This window comes from Salminus brasiliensis, chromosome 10 (assembly GCF_030463535.1).
Source record: "Salminus brasiliensis chromosome 10, fSalBra1.hap2, whole genome shotgun sequence".
Lineage (NCBI taxonomy): Eukaryota > Metazoa > Chordata > Actinopteri > Characiformes > Bryconidae > Salminus > Salminus brasiliensis.
In genome coordinates, this window is record NC_132887.1 from 10,662,467 (window position 1) to 10,684,801 (window position 22,335).

General features: G+C 39.9%; 1 protein-coding gene across 5 annotated transcripts in view; it reads right to left on the reverse strand.

The window, feature by feature from the left end:
• Window positions 1-331: 331 nt before the first annotated feature.
• Window positions 332-22,335, reverse strand: part of LOC140564083 (G patch domain-containing protein 2-like) — a 79,903-nt gene continuing 57,899 nt past the window's right edge. For 3 of the 5 annotated variants that reach the window (XM_072689164.1, XM_072689163.1, XM_072689165.1), the window contains 2 exons: window positions 18,195-18,283; window positions 332-5,367 (listed from right to left, as the gene is read on the reverse strand). In XM_072689164.1, the coding sequence (XP_072545265.1) occupies window positions 5,195-5,367; window positions 18,195-18,283 (262 nt within the window). In that variant the 3' untranslated portion in view covers window positions 332-5,194. The remainder of the gene's footprint in view (window positions 5,368-18,194; window positions 18,284-22,335) is intronic. The other 2 variants (XR_011980516.1, XM_072689166.1) reach the window with 2 other exon arrangements.

Below are 22,335 nucleotides of genomic sequence, written 5' to 3' on the forward strand. Positions count from 1 at the left end.
AATTCCCCCTTAGACAGGGTGCCAGTCCATTGCAGGGTACCACACACAACCAGTCACTCACACCTGGGGCATTTAGCATAGCCGATTCACCTTCCTGTCTAGCTATGTGCATTTTTGGGAGGAGAGAGGAAACTGTAACACCTGGAGGAAACCTATGCAGACACTAGACATGTGGAGAGCACACCAAACTACTGACAGACAGACCAGAGCAAAGGTCGAATCCAGGCCCCCAACTCCATAAGCAGAATTTCTTTATGTCTGTATGATTTAAGAACAATGATACATGATGAAAAACGTGTGAAGAAATGTGCAAGAGAATGAACCTTGATGATGGTTATTAAATGATGTTATTGTACACTCAGAGATCAGCTGATCTGTTCATGGTCTGTTCATGTTCATGGATGGATAAGTAGTGGATTTAAAACATAGACTTGTATAGAGAAAAAAAATTGCGACATCATTATGCACAGAAAGGCATTCTCTACATCACTGATCACCACTATTTACATGCAGTCTAAAAGCATACAATACTACCTGTTATCCCTAATAATTATTTTATTCATCATTACTTCACATCTTCTACATTATTGGCCAAAAATGAGAAGCAGAATGGGCATACAAGTACTGACCACCACATTAAGGTCCAACTGAAAGATAAGTGACTAAGCCATATTCCACATTTTGTGCTTTGAGACTTTCTGGCTATATAATGTTCAGAGCATGTCCATTTGTAGTAGTTATTTCATTGTATACTTATCTCAAGGTTAGTATGACAAAACAGTTCTACATCTACTGACAGGCTCTTACTGATATGTGTTGACATGTACTCTGAATATGCATGCTTTCACATCCATTGTTACAATATACACTACTAACATGTTATGACATACTGTATTGTAGAATACTGACAAGTCCAGTACCTTAAAAATAGCTGCCCCAGCTGGTACTGTACATGTTGCAACACACCACTTTCCAAACAAAACCAGAGCTGCATTAAAAACTGAGCGCAGAGCTGGAGCTTGCCTATCTTGTCTTATCTTATTGGTGCACCTTGTGCCTTGGTAAACAGACTTTAGTTCACTGCTTTCTAGGCATTATTTGAGTTATTCATCCTTTAACCACAAGACCATTGTGGGTTGGTATTTTTGGTAAGTGATGTAATTGAGGTGTTTAATAATATCTGGTCAGTGTGTCTAGAATTGAACAGATTATGGAAAGTTTCCCAGACCCAAATAAAGGCCATAACTACACAAAAACAACTGATGTTGAATCAACACTGACCTGGACTTGTAATCCAAGATCAGGCTTAATCAGGGTTCAGGAAATCAACCCCTGGTGTTCAGACAATTCTTCCATAACAATCAAATCAAACACTGTTAAGGGCGACCCAACCTTTGCACTGACAAACCGTCTAGAAATGCTAATTGTGCACCAGATAAGCTACAGTCAGAAATTGCATGTCTACAGAATGCACCTACATGCTTCAAAATTAAAGCGCTACAATGGGTAGAAGAACCAGTTTTGCTTTTATAAAAAATATTTTGATAAATAGGACATATGTGTTAAAGAACACTTTAAATGCTTAAAGAACTCTGCGTTTATGCATAAAACCAAAACTGGTTCTTCTATGGCATCTAAGAACCCTTAGAAGCAGCTTTCTTTTTAAGAGTGCACGACCCAATAAAATGGTCAATAACTGTATAAAAGGTAGGTGCACCTAATAAACTCACAGCTCAGCGTATTTGTCCAAGACCTATCCCAGTAGATAGAGCTGTATACATCAAGTGCAGATTAATGAACCTCAACCCCATATTCATTCAGGTGATTCTTTTCTTAACATTAAAAGAGGAAACAATGACATGAAGCTGCCAAGGAATATGTACAAGTTAAAGCACTGAACTCTCATCATGTACAACATGCACCAGTAAAGTTTTTTCTACATAATGTTCTCAGTGAAAAAGTTAGGATACCCCATTTGGACACCTTTGTCTTCCTGTAGATCCAGTGATGACATTTTAGGATTGATAGAGACTTCTTTATGCATTTTGTGGTCTGTTGTTAGACTGAACTTGCAATGATGGCCTGACCTGGCCATGTTGGCAGTTGTTACACTTGTAAATAATTTAGCGGACGGTGGAAAGGCTGATCTCTGAGTGTTCTGAGATCTTTTTAAATCCCTTCCCAGACTCATCTGCATCTACAACCTTCTTTCTAAAGGCCCCAGAAAGCTATTTGGATCTCACCATGGTAATAGCACTCACTTTACCAATCAAGAGTAAACCAAACTAAATGTCGGAGGTTTAAAGAAGACAGGCTTCTTCAAAAACCTCTCTAATTATGTTTTATTCAGCTGCAGCTAATGTGGTGCAGCTGATTCTATTTGTTGTAATTATTTTCGAAAGAAACTTCCTTCAGTTTCATGTTTAGTTATATTACCTCCATCTCCCAATATTGTTCAAGTGAAGATCAAATGTCTAAATAAATGTGTATAAATATGATTTAAAAAAACAAAAGGTTTTCATGGGGTGTCCTAACTTTTTATACATGACTGTATGTAGGGTTCAGGATCTAATGGAACAATTTAATAAGGTTTGCTGTTTTCTTTTAATCACCACCCTCATTCAATTAACGTCTCCAAGCATAGAATTAACCCTTAGAAGTCACGGTTATTACATATAAACACAAATGCTTAGTGTAATTTATTTACATATATTTTAATATTAATATAAATTAATTATCAATTTGAAACGTTTTTGTTATGTGTACAGTCTAGTTTACAAGAAAAATGAAGTAAATCCCTCAGACGTACCTGGATTTCTACTACTATTACTTTAAATGTGGTCTGATCATTATGTAAGTCACAATCTAACACAATCTAACGAAACCAAAAACACAAACAGTTGTACTGTTCATATATTTTATTAAGCACAAGAGTAAACTCGGCAGTGCAGGCTAGAACAAGAAAGTGGACTTCTGTGACAATGGTTTCTTCAAGAGCTATTTGGCAAAAGGTGTTTCAATCAAGGGGATGACATTGTAAGTGTGCGTTACACAGGTACTTCGCCCATTAAATAAAAGTGCCCAAAGCCTGTTAGCTAACAAATCTGTTCTTCTCAAGAAATCACACCTCAAGCTGGAAAAGGCTACAAATACATTTGCTTGACTATTAGAAATACACTAAACATGGTGGTGGTGTTCTCAAAAGGTAGAGGTGACCGCAGCTACAGGGAGATCTAAAGGTTATTCGATTCAAGGGTTCAGTACAACTGTGTTCAGAACAGTACAACTGTGCGTTATCAGACCATGTTTTATCCGTAATCAATGCAGAATCCAGGTTTCAAAGGATTCACATACTTCTTTCAACTGTAATATAAATGACAGTAAAATTCATATTGTGAAACATACATAATAACTGAGCACTTCAAAGGGTTAAATCAACTGAACCACAACTGCCGGCCACTACTGAGATGTCTAAGAAATGAAGTCCAGAGTAGAATTGTTTTGGTTGGTTCTGACTTGATGTGCGAGTTCATGTAGAGTTTATGATGGCATTATCTTCCAGTGTGAGTGGTCACTGGAAGCCCCCCAATCCGCCACACTGGGGTGGAGACGTGAACGGGCATCACTCACTCCCGCACTCCTAGGTGCCTTTGTCAGGTGATTGCTGGCAGAAAAAAAAGGAAAACAGATCAATACATCTCCTCTGGGGTTGACAGGTAATCTTTACCAAGGATGAAATATGAGCAGCATCAACACACTGGATTCCTTAACTGTAGCTGAGGCGATTGACTGGGCGCACGCGCGCGTCGTCCCCCTGCTCTCACTTCCTGCCCCGCCGACAAAACTCATTTCAGACCAAACAGTCTAAGGGAGAAGGGGAGGGACTCATCGAGTGATGTTGTCATGGTAACAACTAATTACAGCCGGAGGCAGGTGAGGAAATCGCTTTGACGATTGACAAAACGTGATAAGAAAATATACCAACCTATCTGTCAATTCCTCCACATCACAAAGGCAGCTGGTCATAGAGATGGAAAGCGCAGTGGAGAAGGGACACAACGCTTACTACAACTGTCTGCAGGTCCACTCTGGTCCATTTATAAATGTCAACACGAGCAAAAAGCACCCCCGTGCCTGATTAAATACATTGTGGGGTCTGTGGTGTATTTGTAAAGCATTAACACCTGCTGCTTTAAGTGCATGCCTAAGTGCTACGGGTTCTACTAAGCAACTGGATTCGAGCGATTAGCGCTGATAGCAAAAACATAAGCACGTGAAGGCTTCTCAGATTGACCATAAAACACTTACAGTAACTCCATGCTCAAGATTAAACTACACAAACTCATGCTGACTAACATTATATAAGTAAATCAGACCAGCTCCAAGCTAGCAGACATTAAGACCAGCCCACTGTCCAGTTAGGCTTGGCCATACTACTAACTTTACAATTAAAATTCACACTACTTTACAATTAAAATGCACGATTGAACAAGCACTGGGCTGCACAAAACTTTCATGTGTGAACATTTGAATCTGCAGAGTGAAGCGGGGGATGGAGACCCTGGAGGGTGCAGAAACACACACTCACTCTGTTGTGCTAATGAGTGTTTTTAGAGCGCTCTAGTGTTTCATATCCATGCTAATAGGGGGCCTGTGTTTTTGAGCCGCACTTTCGGTGGGCGCTCCTTTGAACCTTGTCCCAGCGTGAGGTAGCAGAGCTTTGTGATGCCACAAAATTAGCTACTATAGACTGATTTCACTAATAGACAAAGGTACCAACAACAACAAAAAAAAAACAATACACAATTAAAAAACCAGTAAACCAGTGATTACTCCTTTTGCCGTGATGGCAAAGGCGGTTAGTAGGTGGACTGATGACTAGAGGCTTAAAAACAGGAGCTGCCTTGGGCTTACATCTTGGCCCACAAATGGGCGCAGCTCTTAAACAAGCCCTCCTCCTTGAGAAAATGACCAGAGGTGATTAGCAGGCTTGATTGCATTAGCATTTTTGTCTGTTAAATGGTAGCTTGGTTGGAAAGACTTATTCCTCGATCACACAGGAGGTTTCTGTCCCAAAAGAATGTTCCTGGACACTTGCAGCACTGATTCAGATCTTATTCTCTGTATTCTAGCATAGATCTTCCACCCTGAGTATCTGTGGCCAAGAGAGGAGCTGCCAGTGCTAACGTCTCCGTCAGTCATCCTCATGTTCCCCATGGCTGCTGAATGAAGTCCCAGGCTTGATGAAGCAATGTGTCCGTGACGTGGAGGGCAGAGGGACAGCGCATTCTTCTCCGGCCGAGAGAGCTTTCGCAGAGCCTTGGTCAGGTTCTTCTCGCTTGGCCTCCTTGCGAAAGGGAAGGTATGCTGTGGAGAAGGAAGAGAAAGTTTAAAGGGATGCGATAATACAACGTATTACCATACTGTATCATATTATTCCACTGTATTCTACATGTATACTGCATGGCTTGTGATCAGAGTGTTTGCTAGGGGCTAACTTACTGTATTAGCTTGTAGCCAGCAAGGAACACCTTTTGTACACCTTCTGCTTTAAATCTTATATTTTTTTATGAAGTTAAATATTCTAGTTTGTAACCTTGTTACATGGAGCTGGCATATACTATTTGGACAGAAGTATTGGGACACCTGCTCATTCATTCTTTCTTCTGAAAATCAAGGGGAGTAACTAGGAGTAACTGTCTCTACTGTGCAGGGAAAACTTTCTACTAGATTTTAGAGCATTGCTGTGAGGATCCGATTGCATTCAATGACAAGAGCATTAGTAAGGGAAGGATATTGAATAATCACCACCCATACCCAACTTCCCAACACAGCCCAAAAGTATTTCATGTTTACCTGCTCCAGGGAGTTCTATTCTACTGGCAATTCGTCTCTACAGGGACTAGACAAGTCGTGTGTGTGCACACATAGCTGAATGCATTCATTAGAAGAGGTGTCCACAAATATTTACTTTTCATAGGATGCAATATACATAGAACACATACAGTCTCCTCCTTCAAAAGAAAATCGGGCATAAGCCAACAGACTAGACTTGTCATATTTGCATGCCCAAAAGAAGGGAAATCACTGGCTAATCATTTTGTTTTTGACCAGTAAGACTCTTTGGTTTGCTAACAGAAAATTGTGCTGTGAAGACACAGGGAAACGAAAGCAACACTATCTGGTAAGAAAATCAACAAAAGAACAGGGTTGTAAAACCGCATCTGGGCATTTTTGTGCCAACCACATTCACATACTTACAACATATACATTAAAAAACAGGTTAAAATATTCAGTAAATACATTTTATGCCACCTTTAATACATTACTTTTGGCATGGATGTATTTGAGTACTTTAATCACATCCTAAACTTGCACCTGCCAAAAACGCAATATGGTGGGTAATAAGATTACTGACTTACAGTCAGATAATTGCTAAATGAGCCATTAAAACATTAAATAAAAAAAAACAAATGCTACATTAAAGAGGTTAAGAAAAAAAACATAAACGTGAAAGTATTTTCTTGAGGCCCAACAGACAATAATATGAAAATCTCATTGCTGAAGACATGCTGGCTATGGTTTTATGTGTTTACCTCAGAAGGACGATGGACAGTTTATTATCTTTCCCAGAACCCAACGACTGCCCCTGCATACAACATTCATCATGCCACAGTGACCAAAAAGCCTGACCTAAAAGCTCATCAGAGATGCTGAAGGCCGCACGTTCCAAAATAAAAACATCATTTAGAGTGTGCTGTCTTTGTTGGTCGCTTCAGAAGTTTGTTCAGGTTACACAGCCATTTTGAGATGAGGTCCCGGGTTAGAAGACTCGAGAGGGAACTAAAACTGACATTGTGGCTCTGGGCTGTCTCACAGGATTAGGCAATACAGCCGTCACTGGCATGTGCTTTTGCTAGTTCCCATTATATCTGCTTGTGCCTCTTTCCACATGACTTCCCCTCCAAACTGATCCGGCGTGGGGAGGAAGGCAGGATCATTGATTAATATTTCTGGAGGGAATGATGGCTAACCGTGAGCTGTGCTTAACCCAAACAAGTCCAAACACTTGAGTTATCGGAGGTTAAGTACAGAGGCTGAGGATTACACATTCAGAAAGCACTGAGCACATGACCATGAGAAACACCTGACCTTCAAATATTTAGGAAAAGGTCAAGACTCCTAAATTTTACTAGTAGAAACTCTTTACAATGCCTTAATAGATGTACAGCTTGGAAACTAATCCAAGGGTGTCAGTATTAAATATAGAAATCTGTGGTTTTCTATAACCAAGTACACACACTTTATTACTGTACTAGTAAGTATTTTTAAATACTTGATAAGTACCTGTATTATTGATTAAAGCATTTTTAGGACTTTTTACTTCTACCCACTTTACATTTCAAGGTAAAATAATGTTGATTTCATGCAAAAAATCTCCAAAATAGCAATTTTACAAGAAAAGGAAAAACCTTCAAGACTTTTGGAAGTCAGTGTAAAAAGATTTTATTCCAAGTCATTTTAGTGCATTGGTCCAATCATCATTAGATCATGACACAATGAAAAGAACAACTGCCAGATTTACAGAATGTCAAAAGGGAAATATTTGAGATTTTTGCATGACAGTGGTGGTTTGATAATTTCTACTTTAATACTCTGAAGTTGGACAGAAAACTGGACAAATATCATGCACTTTTAAATGAAAGCAAACCAGTCACTGCACACCTTCTACTGAACCTTACCACAATGCTGTAGCTTAACAACAGTACACTGTAACAAAGTGTGTGGGTAATTAATTTATTTTTAAACTCTGTCTTTCGTGTCTCACTGTTATAAAATTATAAACAAAAAGTATATGAAAAGAGGTTTGCCAAAATAATACAATATAATGACTTTTAATATCTAGACTAAGAATCTTGTCATTATTGTTACTTATGATTATTAATTACATTAAAATCAACTACTTGTGTGTTTTAACTGAAGTAGAAATAAAAATGAAGGACGTCTATTTTGACAGTCCACCCCTGGTAGAAATGCATTCAAAACCGGAAATAAAATACAAATATGTGTTCTTTCTACAGCTTTGAAGCCATGGACATAGCCACAAACAAAGAAGCCATCACACATTAACAGGCAACGCAAAAGCGCCGGATTCTGTAAAGAAATGATCCAGCCCAAATGAAAGGATTTGAATGTCTTAATGGCCCCTTGTGTTCAGACTCTCAAAAAAACAATTATTTCACAAGCACTTTCTGCAGTCCTGCCCTTCCCCTATTTATTAATCAGCTAATTACACATTGACAGTAATGAGGCTTCTGATTCATGCACTTAAATGAATAGCACTGAATGGCTATTTAATGATTAGCCCTTTGTGCGGCCTACTGTATATAGCAAGGCAGCATCCACTCGAGAGGGTGGAGGAGGACAGACAAGACAGGCAAATGGAAAACCACTTGATGCCGCTCGCTGGAGAAACAAAAGTTAGAATCTCTTGGCGACTTCTTCAAATAAAGGTTCAGAAAATAGATCCTTTAACAACCATGCAATACCAACCACTGACTGTCTCAGTAATGCTGCAGTAATGCTGTGATAGCCAGTGTAATTTCATGATCCAATCTGAAGACCCTCAGATGTTGCTAATTATTTAATAATCTTTAACGATCAGTCATTCGCAATGGGTTGTCTGCAACAAACTATGTAAATAAGTTAACTGAGGAAAATGAATGACTCAGCGAGAAATAAGGCTTTAAAAAGCCTCAAATTGCACTGGAGATCCCACCTTTCAGTGTATCCAGTGTAGCAGTATAAAAGCATGATGGTCATGATTGAGTGGCTCTTACAAATCCTTTCGCAGGTGCTAATGCTCATATTTATCACTAGACCTGCTCAATGTGTATCAGACATTACAGGTCTTATCACGCTATGCAGTATTCATAATGGCTTTATGAATGATTGTGTGCCAACATGCAAGCGAAGTACTCTCCTGCTCTTTACTGGACAAAAGAACCAGCTGCTGGGAGAGGAGAGGAGAGGAGAGGAGAAAAGGAAGTGGGAGTGGAGTGTAGAGAAGAAAAGATGAGATGAGAGAAGTGTAGAGTATATTAGAGTGGAAGGAGAAAGGAAGAGTAAAATTTAAGGTTAGAGTGCAGGGGAGTAGATGATGGCAGATGAGAGAAATAAAGAGGAGAGGACAGGATAGGAGAAAAGAAAAGAGAAGTTAGGAGAAAAGATAAGAGGAAAGAAGTGGAGAAGAGAAAAGAGAAGAGGAGAGCAGAGGAACGTGGAGGAGAGCAGAGGAGAGGCGAGAGAAGGAAAAGGAAAGAGGAGGAGATCAGAAGACAGGAGGAGGAGAAGAGAGGAGAGGAGAGGAGAGGAGATTGGATGACAGAAGTGTAAAGCATATTTCTGAGTGGAAGAAAAAGGAAAGAGTAGAGGAGAGTGCAGGAAATGAGAAGAGGGAGAGGAATGTGAAATGAGAAATAAGAAATGAAATGTGAAAGAAGAAAAGGAAAGGAGAAAAGAAGAGAGGACAGAAGACAGGAGAAGAAGGGAGTGGAAAGGAAAAAAGACAAGTTAAGAGGAGAAAATAATAGAGACTAAAGACTGGAGGAGAGAAGAGTGAAATATATAGGTACCGTGCAGGGGAGAAGATGACTGAAGAGAAGAATAAAGATGAGAGGGCAGGAAATGGAAAAAGAGCAGATGAATGCAGTAGAAAGGGGAGAGGTTAGGAGAAAAGAAGAGAAGAAAGGAGTGGAGAAGAGAAAAGGGAAGAGGAGAGAAGAGGAGACCAGAGGAGAGCGAAAAAGAGTGGAGGAGAGGAGAGCAGAGCTGAGTGGAGCCGTGGAGAAGACGAGGAGGAGTGGGGAGAGGAGGAGTGGTGAAAAGTGTGGATGAGAAGAAGGAAGAGGAGAACAGAGTGGAGGAGAAGAGAGAAGTGGAGGAAAGGAGAGGAGAGGGGAGAAGAGTGGAGGAGAGGTGCAGAAGAGAGGACTGGAGGAGAGGAGATGAGAGGAGAGAGGAGAATAAGAGAGGAGAGGAGAGAGAGGTGGAGAGGAGCGCAAAGGAGAAGAGAGTAGAATGAATTCGAGTGGAGAGCAGAGGTGAAGGGTGAGAAAGGAGTAGAGCAAAGGAGCAAAAAGAGGAGAGTGGAAGAGAGAAGAGGGGAGAGGAGAGCAGAGTGGATGAGAGGAGAATAGGAAGAGAAAAGAGTGGAAGAGAAGATTGGGGAGTGGAAAAGAGTGGAGGAGAGGAGAAAGGAGCAAAAGAGAGGAGAAGAGAAGAGCGGGGAGCAAAACCAAGTGGAGCAGAATAGAGGAGAGGAGAGTCGAGTGGAGGAGAAGAGAGAGGAGGTGAAGAGAGGAGAATGAATTACAGTGGAGGAGAGAAGAGCAGAGAAGACGGGGATAGACAAGAGTAGAGTAAAAGAGAGAAAAGACGGGAGAGGAGAGCAGAGTGGATGAGAGGAGATGAGAGGGAAGTGGAAGAGAGTGGGGGACAAGAAGAGAGGGGACTGATGAGGAGAATGGAGGAGAGCAACAGAATGGAGGAGAGGACTGAAAGAGAGAGCAGTTGAGGAGTGGAGACCAGAGGAATAAGAAAACACAGAAGAAGAGAGTAGAGGAGAAGAGGGGAAGAGGAGAGAAGACGAGAGGAGAGGTGCTAAGCGTCTCAGTGGTGGGCTTTTGAAGGACGCAGGAGGAGAGGGGAGCGTGCAGAGTGGAGCGGGCGAGGGCGAAATAGTGCGGTGGGCTGCATTTCTGTCAGCAGAAGTGATGGCTGAGCGCTGGCGTTATTTGTCTTGCGCTGCCATATGGCCCTCGCGCCGGTGTGGGCATTAATGAGAGGGGGCCGGACCGCCGGGCAAGAACACCAGGGCCTCAGACACAGGTGATCTGTCACCATGGGGGAAAAGACAGAGGGAAAGGGGCAAAAAAGATGGGGAGAGAAAGAGAAAGAGATGGAGGGATGAGAGAGAAGGGTAAAAGAAGACTGGTAGAGGGAAGGTAGAGAAGGGCAGGACAGGACAGGACAGACACAGACAGAGAGAGAGACAACACTCTCTAATGAAAAGCCAAAAATAGAAATGAAAGCTGGCATGGTGCTTTGCATGCCAGCACAAAGGTATGCCCTTGCTGGTGGGTTGATGAGCTTCTGTGAGGGTATCAACCCCATGCTCTGGTGACATGTGAAACCATATGGATTTTGACATTATTATATATGCTTTTAGGTGTTTTTGTTAAAATTATATAAAATAAATTCTATTTTTTATAATAAAAAACAATATATAATATAATTATAATTAATTATAGCATTATATAACATTATAGAATGAATTAATGTAACTGGATCAAATTTTGAAACATTTGTATTGATCCATTCATTAGTAATTCTGTCATAAAGTAAAGAACAACTGCCAAATTATAGAAGTGAATCAATGAAAATTTTGCTGGACAGTGATAATATACAGTCATACCAAAATATTATCACCACTATTATGCCACTGGAAGGCACTTGATGTGCAAGAAGTCCATTCTTGGTACACCTTCTACAACTGGCTTGCGTGCTCGCTTATTTATATGTGCAGCAAACCCTGTCACGTGGCACCTATGACATACCGGGCAGAGTTTATTCAACACTAGGGGTGGTCATAATATTCTGATATGACTCTGACTCTGGGGGAGAAGGGTGGTGGCACCTTGGAAAGCGCAAATTTTGTAGGATGTTGTAGAGCTGCGGTAGTAAAGGTGAACCGAGAATGGACTTCTTGCACATTGAGTGCCTCCCAACCACACAACAGTGGTGCCCCAGGGGCCATTGATGCCAGAGGCGAACAGCGACTCCAGCGAGTGGTTCAGAGCAATCAACACGCCACTGTGGAGCAGCTAACCTCTGCAATGAACACCTTCCGTTACCTAATACAGTCCATGCCACAATGTCTCGCTAGTGTCATCTGAGCCAAGGGTGGCCATAGGAAGGTGCTCATAATATTCTTTATGTACATATATAAACTTGTATCAATGACATGACAAGCAAAATGAAACAAGCCTTGAAATTCCGCTGGGAAGGCGGGGTCTAGTGAATATTGTGTTATGATTGGTGAACTAAATTCTAACTGCAGTTATCGCACAGGAGATGCTTGGGCAGTCACAATCAGATGAAGGTGAAGTGAACTAAACATTAACTAAGCTAAACGTCTCAAGGTGGAGTGACCACTGAAGCTTTAGCTGAACTGAGCAGCAGGTTCTCCATGTTAAACTGCAGCTACTACAAATGGGTCTTTCCTCAACACTCAACCTATCACAAACTCTCTGTATTTTAATGGGTGAAAGTAACAGTTTACATTTTAAGCCAATTTTCATGTTATCAGTGGCTTGTCACATTGAAATATTGATATGCGCTTTTAATGTTACTTTAATTTATGTACTTAAAATATAAATAAATATATATAAATTATCTATTTATTTATTTATACTGGTGTGTATAGTATAGGGGATGTATTCAGGGAATACAAACAAGGGATACTGGCATTGCTCATTATATTAAAGTATGGATGAAGAAATGAACGAATGCATGGAAGGATAAAAAACTGGCAGAGAGCTGGACAGATTAGCAAGCGTAGTAACAAGATAGTTTTAGCTCACTAGTTAGCTTTAGGTTTCAGTTTTCAGGGAAACAGTGGGGAACGCATAGTTCTGTTAAAGCTGTGTGGGTGTAATGAACCATATCAGTCTCGCGACTGGTTAGGGTACAGCTTGTACATTCAGTATTCAAGTGGAAGACCTCCCATTTTACAAGGAGAGGGGCAAAATACATTGGCCATTTATTGCTTATTGGGACAAATTTAAAGCAGTGTATTTTGCACATGTATATTGTGAGTTCGATAGAGTAAGATTAAGCTAGAAAGAAATCATGGATTTAATTTAAAATCTTATATAAACGGAAAAGTAACCATTCTTCCAGTCATGATATTCTCTCATTTCATTCCAAATCCAAATCTTAATCCCATTTTACATTTTTGAAACTTGGAAATGAATGAACAGTAATTAAGGAAGCACTGATGAACAATGTAATGTAAACAAGATTACCCCAGATTAAGCAAAATAGAGGTTTTATTTCTATTTATATGATTAAATTGTTGTTGGCAAACAAAAACCTTGTTACCTCCTAAATGGCAACTTTAGAGGCTCAGCAATTTTGCCAGTGTTAAAAGTAGCATTGATTAAAAACTGGAAAATCTGCGCCTTGCAGCTTTTAATGGAAATCAATATAAAAAGGTTTTTAATACAAATTATTTAGGTGCATTTCTATTGGACTATTCATCATGCTGGTCATCATTCGTCCATAATGTTGTCACAACGAAGAGAACAAATTATTGCCAAAAAGTGAAAAACAACAAAAAAAGAAAAAAAAAAGAAAAAAAGAGAGATTCTGAGATGATGTTTTGTGCAGCAGCAACAATGTGAGGCTCCCTAAACCTAATCTAATCTAAATCTTACCTTATAACTGTAATTAGGCAAGCCGTGTTCTGCGGCAGAGTAAACAACGCTCCAGCAGGGCTGTGCTCCTTTTGCTTTGGAACTTTTAGAGAGCCGGGTATTTGTATTGTTAGGTTAGTGACAGTGAGATGTGTTCTTGGCAGCCAATTTGAACCTGTAAAGTGGAGTGCTCATCCAATCCAAACAGTTTGATGAGTTCTCTCACAGCTAGCTTCAACACAATGTCTGCTAAGTGCTAAAGAGGTAAGGAGAGAGGCCTGAGCAACAGCTGGGTACAACCAGCACAATACCCACAGGAACTCTGGTAGACACCTCAGCCTGTCACCCGGTAACACTGCTTAGTCCGGACTTGAAAATCACACTGTCACACTCTGGAAACTGTCTCTGTAGCACTCTCCTGATTACATCTCTCTCCGGAATCCCTGCGAATAGCCCTGCTTCCGTGCACAAACACAAATTAAAAGCAGAAAAAGTAATTACCATTTAAACAATCAAACAGACAATATCTTCCCCAGCGCTGCTCTCCCTGACTCTAATATAACCGGAGAGAGCGCTGGCCCTGCGAGACGCCAAAGTAAAGATTTATACAGAGCAGATGCAGCCACAGAAACTGACATTGGATGACACCCACTGCATGATAAATCACAACAGACACACTCCAGACCCCACACTCAGGAAATAAACATACACCGCAGAGCAAGGGCGCGTTTAACGGAAAGGAGAGGGAAAACACGACACCTGCTGAAAGCGGTTCTGGTTTCAAATCGTGATGTTTGCTTTTCATTTGGTACCAAGTAGCACATCTTTAAATGCCAAATACTTCAAAGCTCTAGCTCACAGCGGTCAAGCAATGGAACATTTAAACAAGGTTTAGGCTGCAGCTACACTTCCTCAAAGATTGTATGCTTAATTGTCACACACACTCTGTTTATACAGTACTATGCAGAACTGCTTTTAAGCACCTATACACTTATAAATGCAAAAGGTGCTACAGAAGGATCTGTAAGCGACGCCACAGAATAACCATTTCTGCATCCGTAAAGAACCATTACTGGGAAAGTAATGTGTGAGTGTGAAGAAGATTCTCTGAGCTCTGAAAGGGTTTGATAATGAGCTGATTAGTCAATTCAGGTGTACAGGTAGTAGGGAAAGCACTAAAATGTGCAGGGCTGGGTGCCTCCAGGACCAGGGATGAGAAACACTGTTTTACAGTATTGCTCAAAGATCCTCTTATAGGACCTCTATTTTTAAGATTGTTGAAATGATGTATAAAATCTTTTTGCGTGTAGAAACTTCAGATCCCATTAGAACAGATGCAGGTAGACATAAACACAGTAAAAACTAACAGGAATTTCTCATTCTGAAGAATGTAGGTGAGATCTTGTGAGCTAGTCTGAAGTACGAAGCTTGGTTCCAGGCTTCTCCTGGACGCCCCCCAGTCCAGCCAGCACAGCGTGGATGTGTTCAATTCCATCATCAGCAGCAGCAGCTCACCTGATTTAGGTGTTGGATGATCATTATAAACAATACTAGACTCCCATGAAGAGAACTTTAGAGATGTTTTATTGAACACAGTGATAAACCACCACTTTCTGTATAAATGTTATTAGTATTTATTTTAATATTAGTGTTTTACTGTCCTGATAAGGAGCTTTTTTAATATAATTGCCACACGTGTCTAAGACTGGAGTGCAGCTAAGTCAATCTCAACATATTTTGAGGAACCAGCAATGAGAAACCCAGTACCTGCCTGCCTCCCACAGGGAGGATGAGGGGGGCAAGGGTGAGGTTCTTTTTTTTTTGGCTTTATGGGAAGCGGCATGGTAACGTGGGGAGGTGAAGGACGGAGTGGCCGGCCATTCCATCACTCAGCGCAATAAATGGATGCAATCTGTATCCCTGTACAGCATCGGCTGTTTTTAAATTCCACCTCTTTTATCCAAATGAATGATGGACTCTGGTACAGTGCACTGTGCGGCAATATTAATATACATCAGAGGCCAGCACCCCTCACTAAATCAGAAAACTGGGGGTATTTGTTATTTAAATGACAAACAGCACACCAGGGAAGAGGTAGAGGCAGAGGAGACTTTGGAGAAGAGGTGGACAAACCAATTCAGATTTCAATCCTGCAGAGCTGTGCGCAAGGGCCCAGGAACCATCAGTCTAATGAAAAAAGGCAGGCGGGCCGGCCCAAACGGACTAGGGGCTGATGCCTGGCACCATTTCCAATTCCGGCTCCCTCTCGTCATCTTCCCCTCTCGCGGACTGGTCGCAACGAGCAAGGCTTATGCGGTCACAATTGGAACAGGGTTCCCTTTGAAAGATGCACTGAGAATGTGAAAATTATGTATTACTGTATCATAAGTGAAATATGTAATAATGGGATGTATTCTCCTCAAACCAGGATCACACAGGCTCTTAAACTCTGAGTCTTATCATATTCTATACTGTCTGCAATTAATAGGTGCTGCCCAGGTATAAATGAGCCCCTTTAGTAAAAAAAAACCTTTGTAAACCTTTGTACCCTTAAAGGTATGTCCAATTGGGTCTCTTCACTGAATTAAACTACATGTAGAGGTGCACTATATATTCAGTGTTCCAGGGGAAAGGTGTAGATTGTATCTTCTGTTTAATTATTTACCTTTATGTTGCAAAATATAAAAAAGGGTGAAGACAAGGTGTATAGAGTCAAAGAAATCGATCCCTTCAACTAAATATGATACAATAATGCTCCTGAAATTTGAAATTGTTTGGAAGTATGAAGATTATTATTCAGTCATTAATGCAATGGAAAACAATGGAAAATGGATTATTAGTTATGTGCAAGCTATAGAAGCGAGGAATGCTAGTCCGCAGTTGCATTAAGCTTATGAGCTCTCTCCTTTTCACATTTATAAGAAAGCTTTGGCAGTGCCAGTTTTTTTTATAATTTTTTTAAATAAAAATTATTTATAACAATAAATAAAAGTAAATAAATAAATAATCATAAACACAGCTTTACAAAAAAAAACTATGAATTAAGTCTGAATGGAAGTTAAAACCAGCTAAGAACCAAGATTTTGACCATTTCTGTTAGTCCATTCATCTTTTAAAACACTGTAATACAGCGGGCAGTTTTAAATTCTGAAGAAAACAGAAGGGGAAAAGGAGAGGTTTATTTCAGACAGTAACGATATACTGAACTTATCAGTATGAACTTAGTCATCAACGCAACTTGCCAGGAATTCAAAGGCCTAAAACCACTCTATTTGTTTTTCCTCGAAGAACATAACTAATATGTGTGCATTCTCACAACTGTGGAACATGACGAATGTCATACACATCATTTAACATCACTTTATGGTTCAGCAGGGAGTCTAAAATCATTTTCCTGATTTAAAATGGCCTGTTTCACAGTATGGGCAGGAGAAAAAGGCATAGTCTGATATGTCACTGCAGGTCTAACAGTATCAGTATAGAAAATAAATAAATAATAAAGGTCTTAAAATAAAGCCCTGTGGCACACCTTTCGTAATGACCAATAACTGACAACTGCATGACAGCTGTAGCTATTTGTTGTTTTCTTCAGTTATACCAGGATAGCTTAAAAACACTGTGATCTAAACCAGTAGATCTACTGTATTGCATACAATTCTGATTTTTATCATGCTGTAGTGCTCAGCCCTAAGCTCTGAGTGAGTGGTAGGGCTGGGCAATAAATCGTCTCTACAAGTATGCCATAATACTGACATACCGAGATATGGCTACTCGATTTAGCGATAATTTTAGCAATGTGTTTAATAGATAATGCCTATAAAATGGCATTGTCCCTGTTGCAAAGCTGTTAGTTCTATTTTCAGAACAGTATTCATGATGTTCAAAATATAGGAAAGCTTTCTGTATAAAGTTGACCAAAATAATCCAAATCTAATCAAAACAAGGTATGGCACATTTGTTAAACGTTCTCACAAAGAATAGTTTCATTAGCTTTATTGATGCAAACTTTTATATTACCATGAAAATGATGTGATATTGGATTTTATCAGCAGTAATCAAGATGATTTTCCAAAAAAAGCTAAATTAGGAGCTGATCTCCGAAAAGGAAGAAATTAATCTAAACAAGAAAACTCAGTAACTGGACAGTAATTATTCAGGTCCCATGTAGCACCACCCATGTGTAATGAGAGTACATGGGCAGTCTTCCAAACCTCAGCTTAATTCCACCATGTTTTGATGAACTGAGAACACGAGCCAAAAATTTTGCAATGAGTAGCCCTGCCAGTCACAAAAGACAGATCACTGGCATCCAAATAATTCCTGATGTTAGTAACAAGGGAAAGCACCCATTTTCCATTTTCCACCTTTTAGGCTGGACAGCAGTCAGTATCCAGTTTTGAAGTAGCAGGAAATCACAGACTATAAAAAATGAAAACTATGGAAACCTCACATATGATACACCCCACTTATCAGAATTTTCACAGGACCTTTAGTCGTTATCACATGATAATCTGGTAAAGCAAACCTGCAACCTTTTCTACAGATTGACTGAATATTATATCATTAAATCTAGCTTAGTTTAACAGTGTTAGTGACAAGGTAGAAATTGCCCACAAGGTAAATATCATTCTAGTTTCATTTCTGAAGCTTTTTAAGTTTTATCTATCTTTTCATATTTTGGCTTTATTAATCTGGTCAGTGGACAGTGCACATTACCTGTGGTGGTGGTGGGGCCAGCTGTGGTTTTCCTCCTCCTTTTGATGTCTCCTGTGCACAGCAATCCCATTTGCACATTAGGTTGTCTACTGGTGAACATAAACATACACAGCCATCACCCTTTAGGACTATTCAGGAGTCAGAATTGTACATCTGTACAGTAAATGAACTGTAATTAGAGTCCAAATGTGTTGTGTTAAAAAAACATAAATAAAAGAAAATATCCTCTGAGAATTATCTATTACTTTTACAAAATGGAAATTATTAATTTAGAAAATCTGGAGAAATGCAGCAGTTAAAGGCAGAAAAGAAAGCAGTAAGATGTAGTGCAGGACTTTTAACAGAAATATCAGTGGGGGAAAAGGAGGTGTGTGGGCCGTGTGTCTCTGTCGCTGCCGGCTACAGATAAACAAATTACCCTGGCTGCAGACCCCCCTGTGTCATATGTCAGAAGCCCCTCGTACAGGGAACCCTGATTACTGGGATGTAAAGTTAAGGTCAAGGTCCTCTCCACTGTGGAAGGGGGGAGGGAGTGATGCTTTAAGAGCTGATGTGTGTATGTGCGTGCGTGTGTACACAACACCCGATTTAGTAAGAGAGAAAATAAAAACACACATTTTTTGTTAGATTGCTGAAGTTTTTTAAGCTCCCAGGCAGAAGACACAGACATCGAGGTTACATCCAAAACTCACAACTCATACATAATGTCTCATTTCATTAATGCACTAAATGAAATGTAAATAATGGTCTGTCCCCATGTTGCAAAATCACCCTTTCAGCTATACAGATGATGCATAGTTACATTCTTAAGTCATCGAGCAGAAGAACCCCGATACCTGTCTGAGTATAGGTCAATTCTGGCAGCTGTATGAACCCCTCACCTCACACGTGTGGAGATAGGGTCGCAGGCCCGGTTGCAGCCACCTTTTAACTGGCTGTGCATTCCCTGACCTCAAAAGCCATAAATCACATGATACTAGTGCACCACCTGAGGACGGGGGCTTGAGCGAAGTCTCTATGTTGTATAATCAATAGGTATAAAAATAAATGGCTTGACCGGTATTCTCCGCCTGCTACCCCTCTCTAATAAAATCCCCGTAATGCATATTTCATTTACTTTTATACTTATTGATTAGCTGTAGCCCAGTTAGTAAATCACGCGTCTATCGATCCCTCAATCGTAGCTCTGTCGGACAGCGTATAACCAGCCATTTGCTGCACTGATAAAGAGCTCAGCCATTGAACTCCCCACAGTAAATCTTTGCAAACTAACTTTTTAATTCCAAAATCAATGGCCGCTTAAACACCACATTATTTCACTCGCTGCTGCCCAGGCCGGTATTAAAAGTAATACCCAGATGCGCTTGTGTCTAATGCACAGGGCTATGGCCCTCCGTCTCTCCCTCACTCTTTTTTTTCGCTAATACTCCCCGTCTGTCTAGCTCTCTCTGGCAGTCAGTTAGAGAAGACTCATAGTTCACGAGAAGCTCATTCTCAGGAGAAGGTTCTTTCTGCACCCACTTTTATACAGAAATGGAAAGTGTAGGCCAATGAAATTATATGATCATTTTCTTGAAAATATCTGCTGATAGATTAGTATGACAGAGATATATGAATTTTATTTGTAATGTTTCTGCTGAAACATCTTTCTAGTTCTTACCTAAGCCACCCCACCCACCTGTAAATTTAATGATTTTTTTACATATAATTTAATTTTTTTTATGTATTTTCTAACCACATTATAAATACATTATTAAGACAAAAGTATTGGGACATAAGCTCATTCATTGTTTATTCCAAAATTAATAGTAATAAAAACAGCAGAGTTTACCCTAAGCTTGTTGGAGTAACTGTCTCCACTGTCCAGGTAAGGCTTTTAACTAGGTTCTGGAGCATTACTTCAAGGGTTTGACTGCATTGGACGTCGGATGTTCATCACCCCACCTCATCTCCAACTCCCCACCTCATCCCCAAAAGTATTGGATGGAGCACCATCATTCCAGAGGACACAGTTCAACTGCTCCACAGCTCAATGCCGGGGGGCTTTACACCTCTCTAGCCCACGTCTGACATTAGGCAGCATGGTGCCTACAGGTTCATGTTCATCAGCTCCAGAGAGTCCTATTTTATTAGCAGTCCTTCTCTATAGGGACTAGACAGGCTGTGTGTGTGCATTTGCACATCTGTGTCAGCATTCATAAGAAGGGGTGTCCACAAACATTTGGACCTGTAGTGTGTATTGTATTGATGGACAACTTCACCTCTGTGGAGAACCCACTTCTGCACATTTAGGCACAATACCTGTTTAATAGCTTTATTTAATTGGCGCATTAACATTAAAAAAAAAATATATATATATACATATATTATATAATATATATATATATATATATATATATACATTCTGATATCATTGTGCATCCCTAACGCTATGCTGTATCCAAACAAAAATATACAAACATTACAAATGGCTGGGCATATAAATGTCCAAAAGTGTCCATGAGGCAATAAAACACAATGTTTCAGCAGTTTACAGTTACTTTTCAAACAGGTTTCAATAAAGTCCTTTATGAAAAAGCACCTGTATAAAAATGTACAACAAAATAGATGGAAGTCTGGCTGATATGGCTGGTAAACATGTCTCATGGAATCAACCATCCTTTATAAAAGCTTTTAGTGAGAGAAAGCTTTTATTGATGGAGTAAATGCATCCGGAGGGCAGAATTCATAAAAGATTATAAAAGTCTTTTCTGTGCATTCCTCAAACTCAGCAAAGTGGCTCAATATTTAAGAGAGCAAAACTCTGACTGGCTACCAAAGACGAAGGGGTGAACAAAAGAAAAGGATTTATCTGAAAAGGTCATCTGTGACGCCTCAAAACAGTTTTAGCGCTCGCTGGTCCTTTAGGCACAGCATACAAAAAACACACTGACACAAGGGTCAATCGTCATTCGTGTGCCCACACCTACAAAGCAGATATATCAATTAAAAATAATAAATCAAAAAGGCGCGAGAGCTGCAGCTAGCTGCCGGACCGCCATCTATTTTCATTAGGCTCCAGGGCACTCCAGGTGTGAGGAGGATCTTAAGATGAATAGAGGTATTCAAATGAATCAAAAAGGATTAGGGTCCCCTGGGACTGCAATCAATGCTAGCAAATCAATAATCAATAGGCCACTCACACCAATATACTAACTGCTGACATCGAGATCTCACAATTAAAATGAAAAGCAGGCGAGAGGAGTGCTGGAGGACTATGATTTATCTGAAGCCGGCGAATGTCATTTAGAAATAAATAAAGTCGATCGAGAAAACTTGCGTGCAGCACAAGCAGGGGGGACGCGGTTATGCATTTTAACATGGCAGCAGAGTGTGAGGTATTAGAGGGCGATCTGTCACAGCCTGACGCTTGTTCCCACAGGATCACACCCATAAAAAACATCTGTGGAGAGCTAATAACTCTTACTCTACTGTATATGATATAAGCACAGGTATTGGGGGAAAAACATGGATAAATAACTAAAAACAATAATGCCTTTTGGAGACCAAAGAATACAACATAAAACAGAAAACAGCATAAAAATAGCACAACAAACTTATTTACATTGTTTTCCTGTTTTATTTATGGGGTGAATTGTTTTGAGCTACATTTTGATGTGTGGAAAATAATGATCAAAGTTGTTATTAGTGATGGCACAATATCACTTTCTCTTTCCCTTTCCAATATAGAAATCATGAGTATTGGCCAACACTGAACCACAATTTATTCATTTAATCATTATTTCTTTAAAAATTAATAAAACCTACTAAGCTGTTTTAATCGAAACCCTCACTTAAGATCTAAAAGTCTAAAAGTAGACTATTATGTTCAAACTGCTTGGATTTTCTGCTGACATGAGCCTGAAACCCATACGTCATTCGTAATTATTATTTTTACTAGATGTTTGGAAGTTTGTGTTATTCTTTTGAAATTCTGGAGGACCACTTTATTCTCATCATGTTACAGCGGTCACCCAGAATAAAGTTGGCGTTTTTGAGATCTTCCCCTCTGAAAAGTCACCAGCAAGAACCAATTGCAGTTTACATAATAAATAAAAGTAAAAATACCGAAGGCTACCACTTTTATGCAAAGATTCAAATT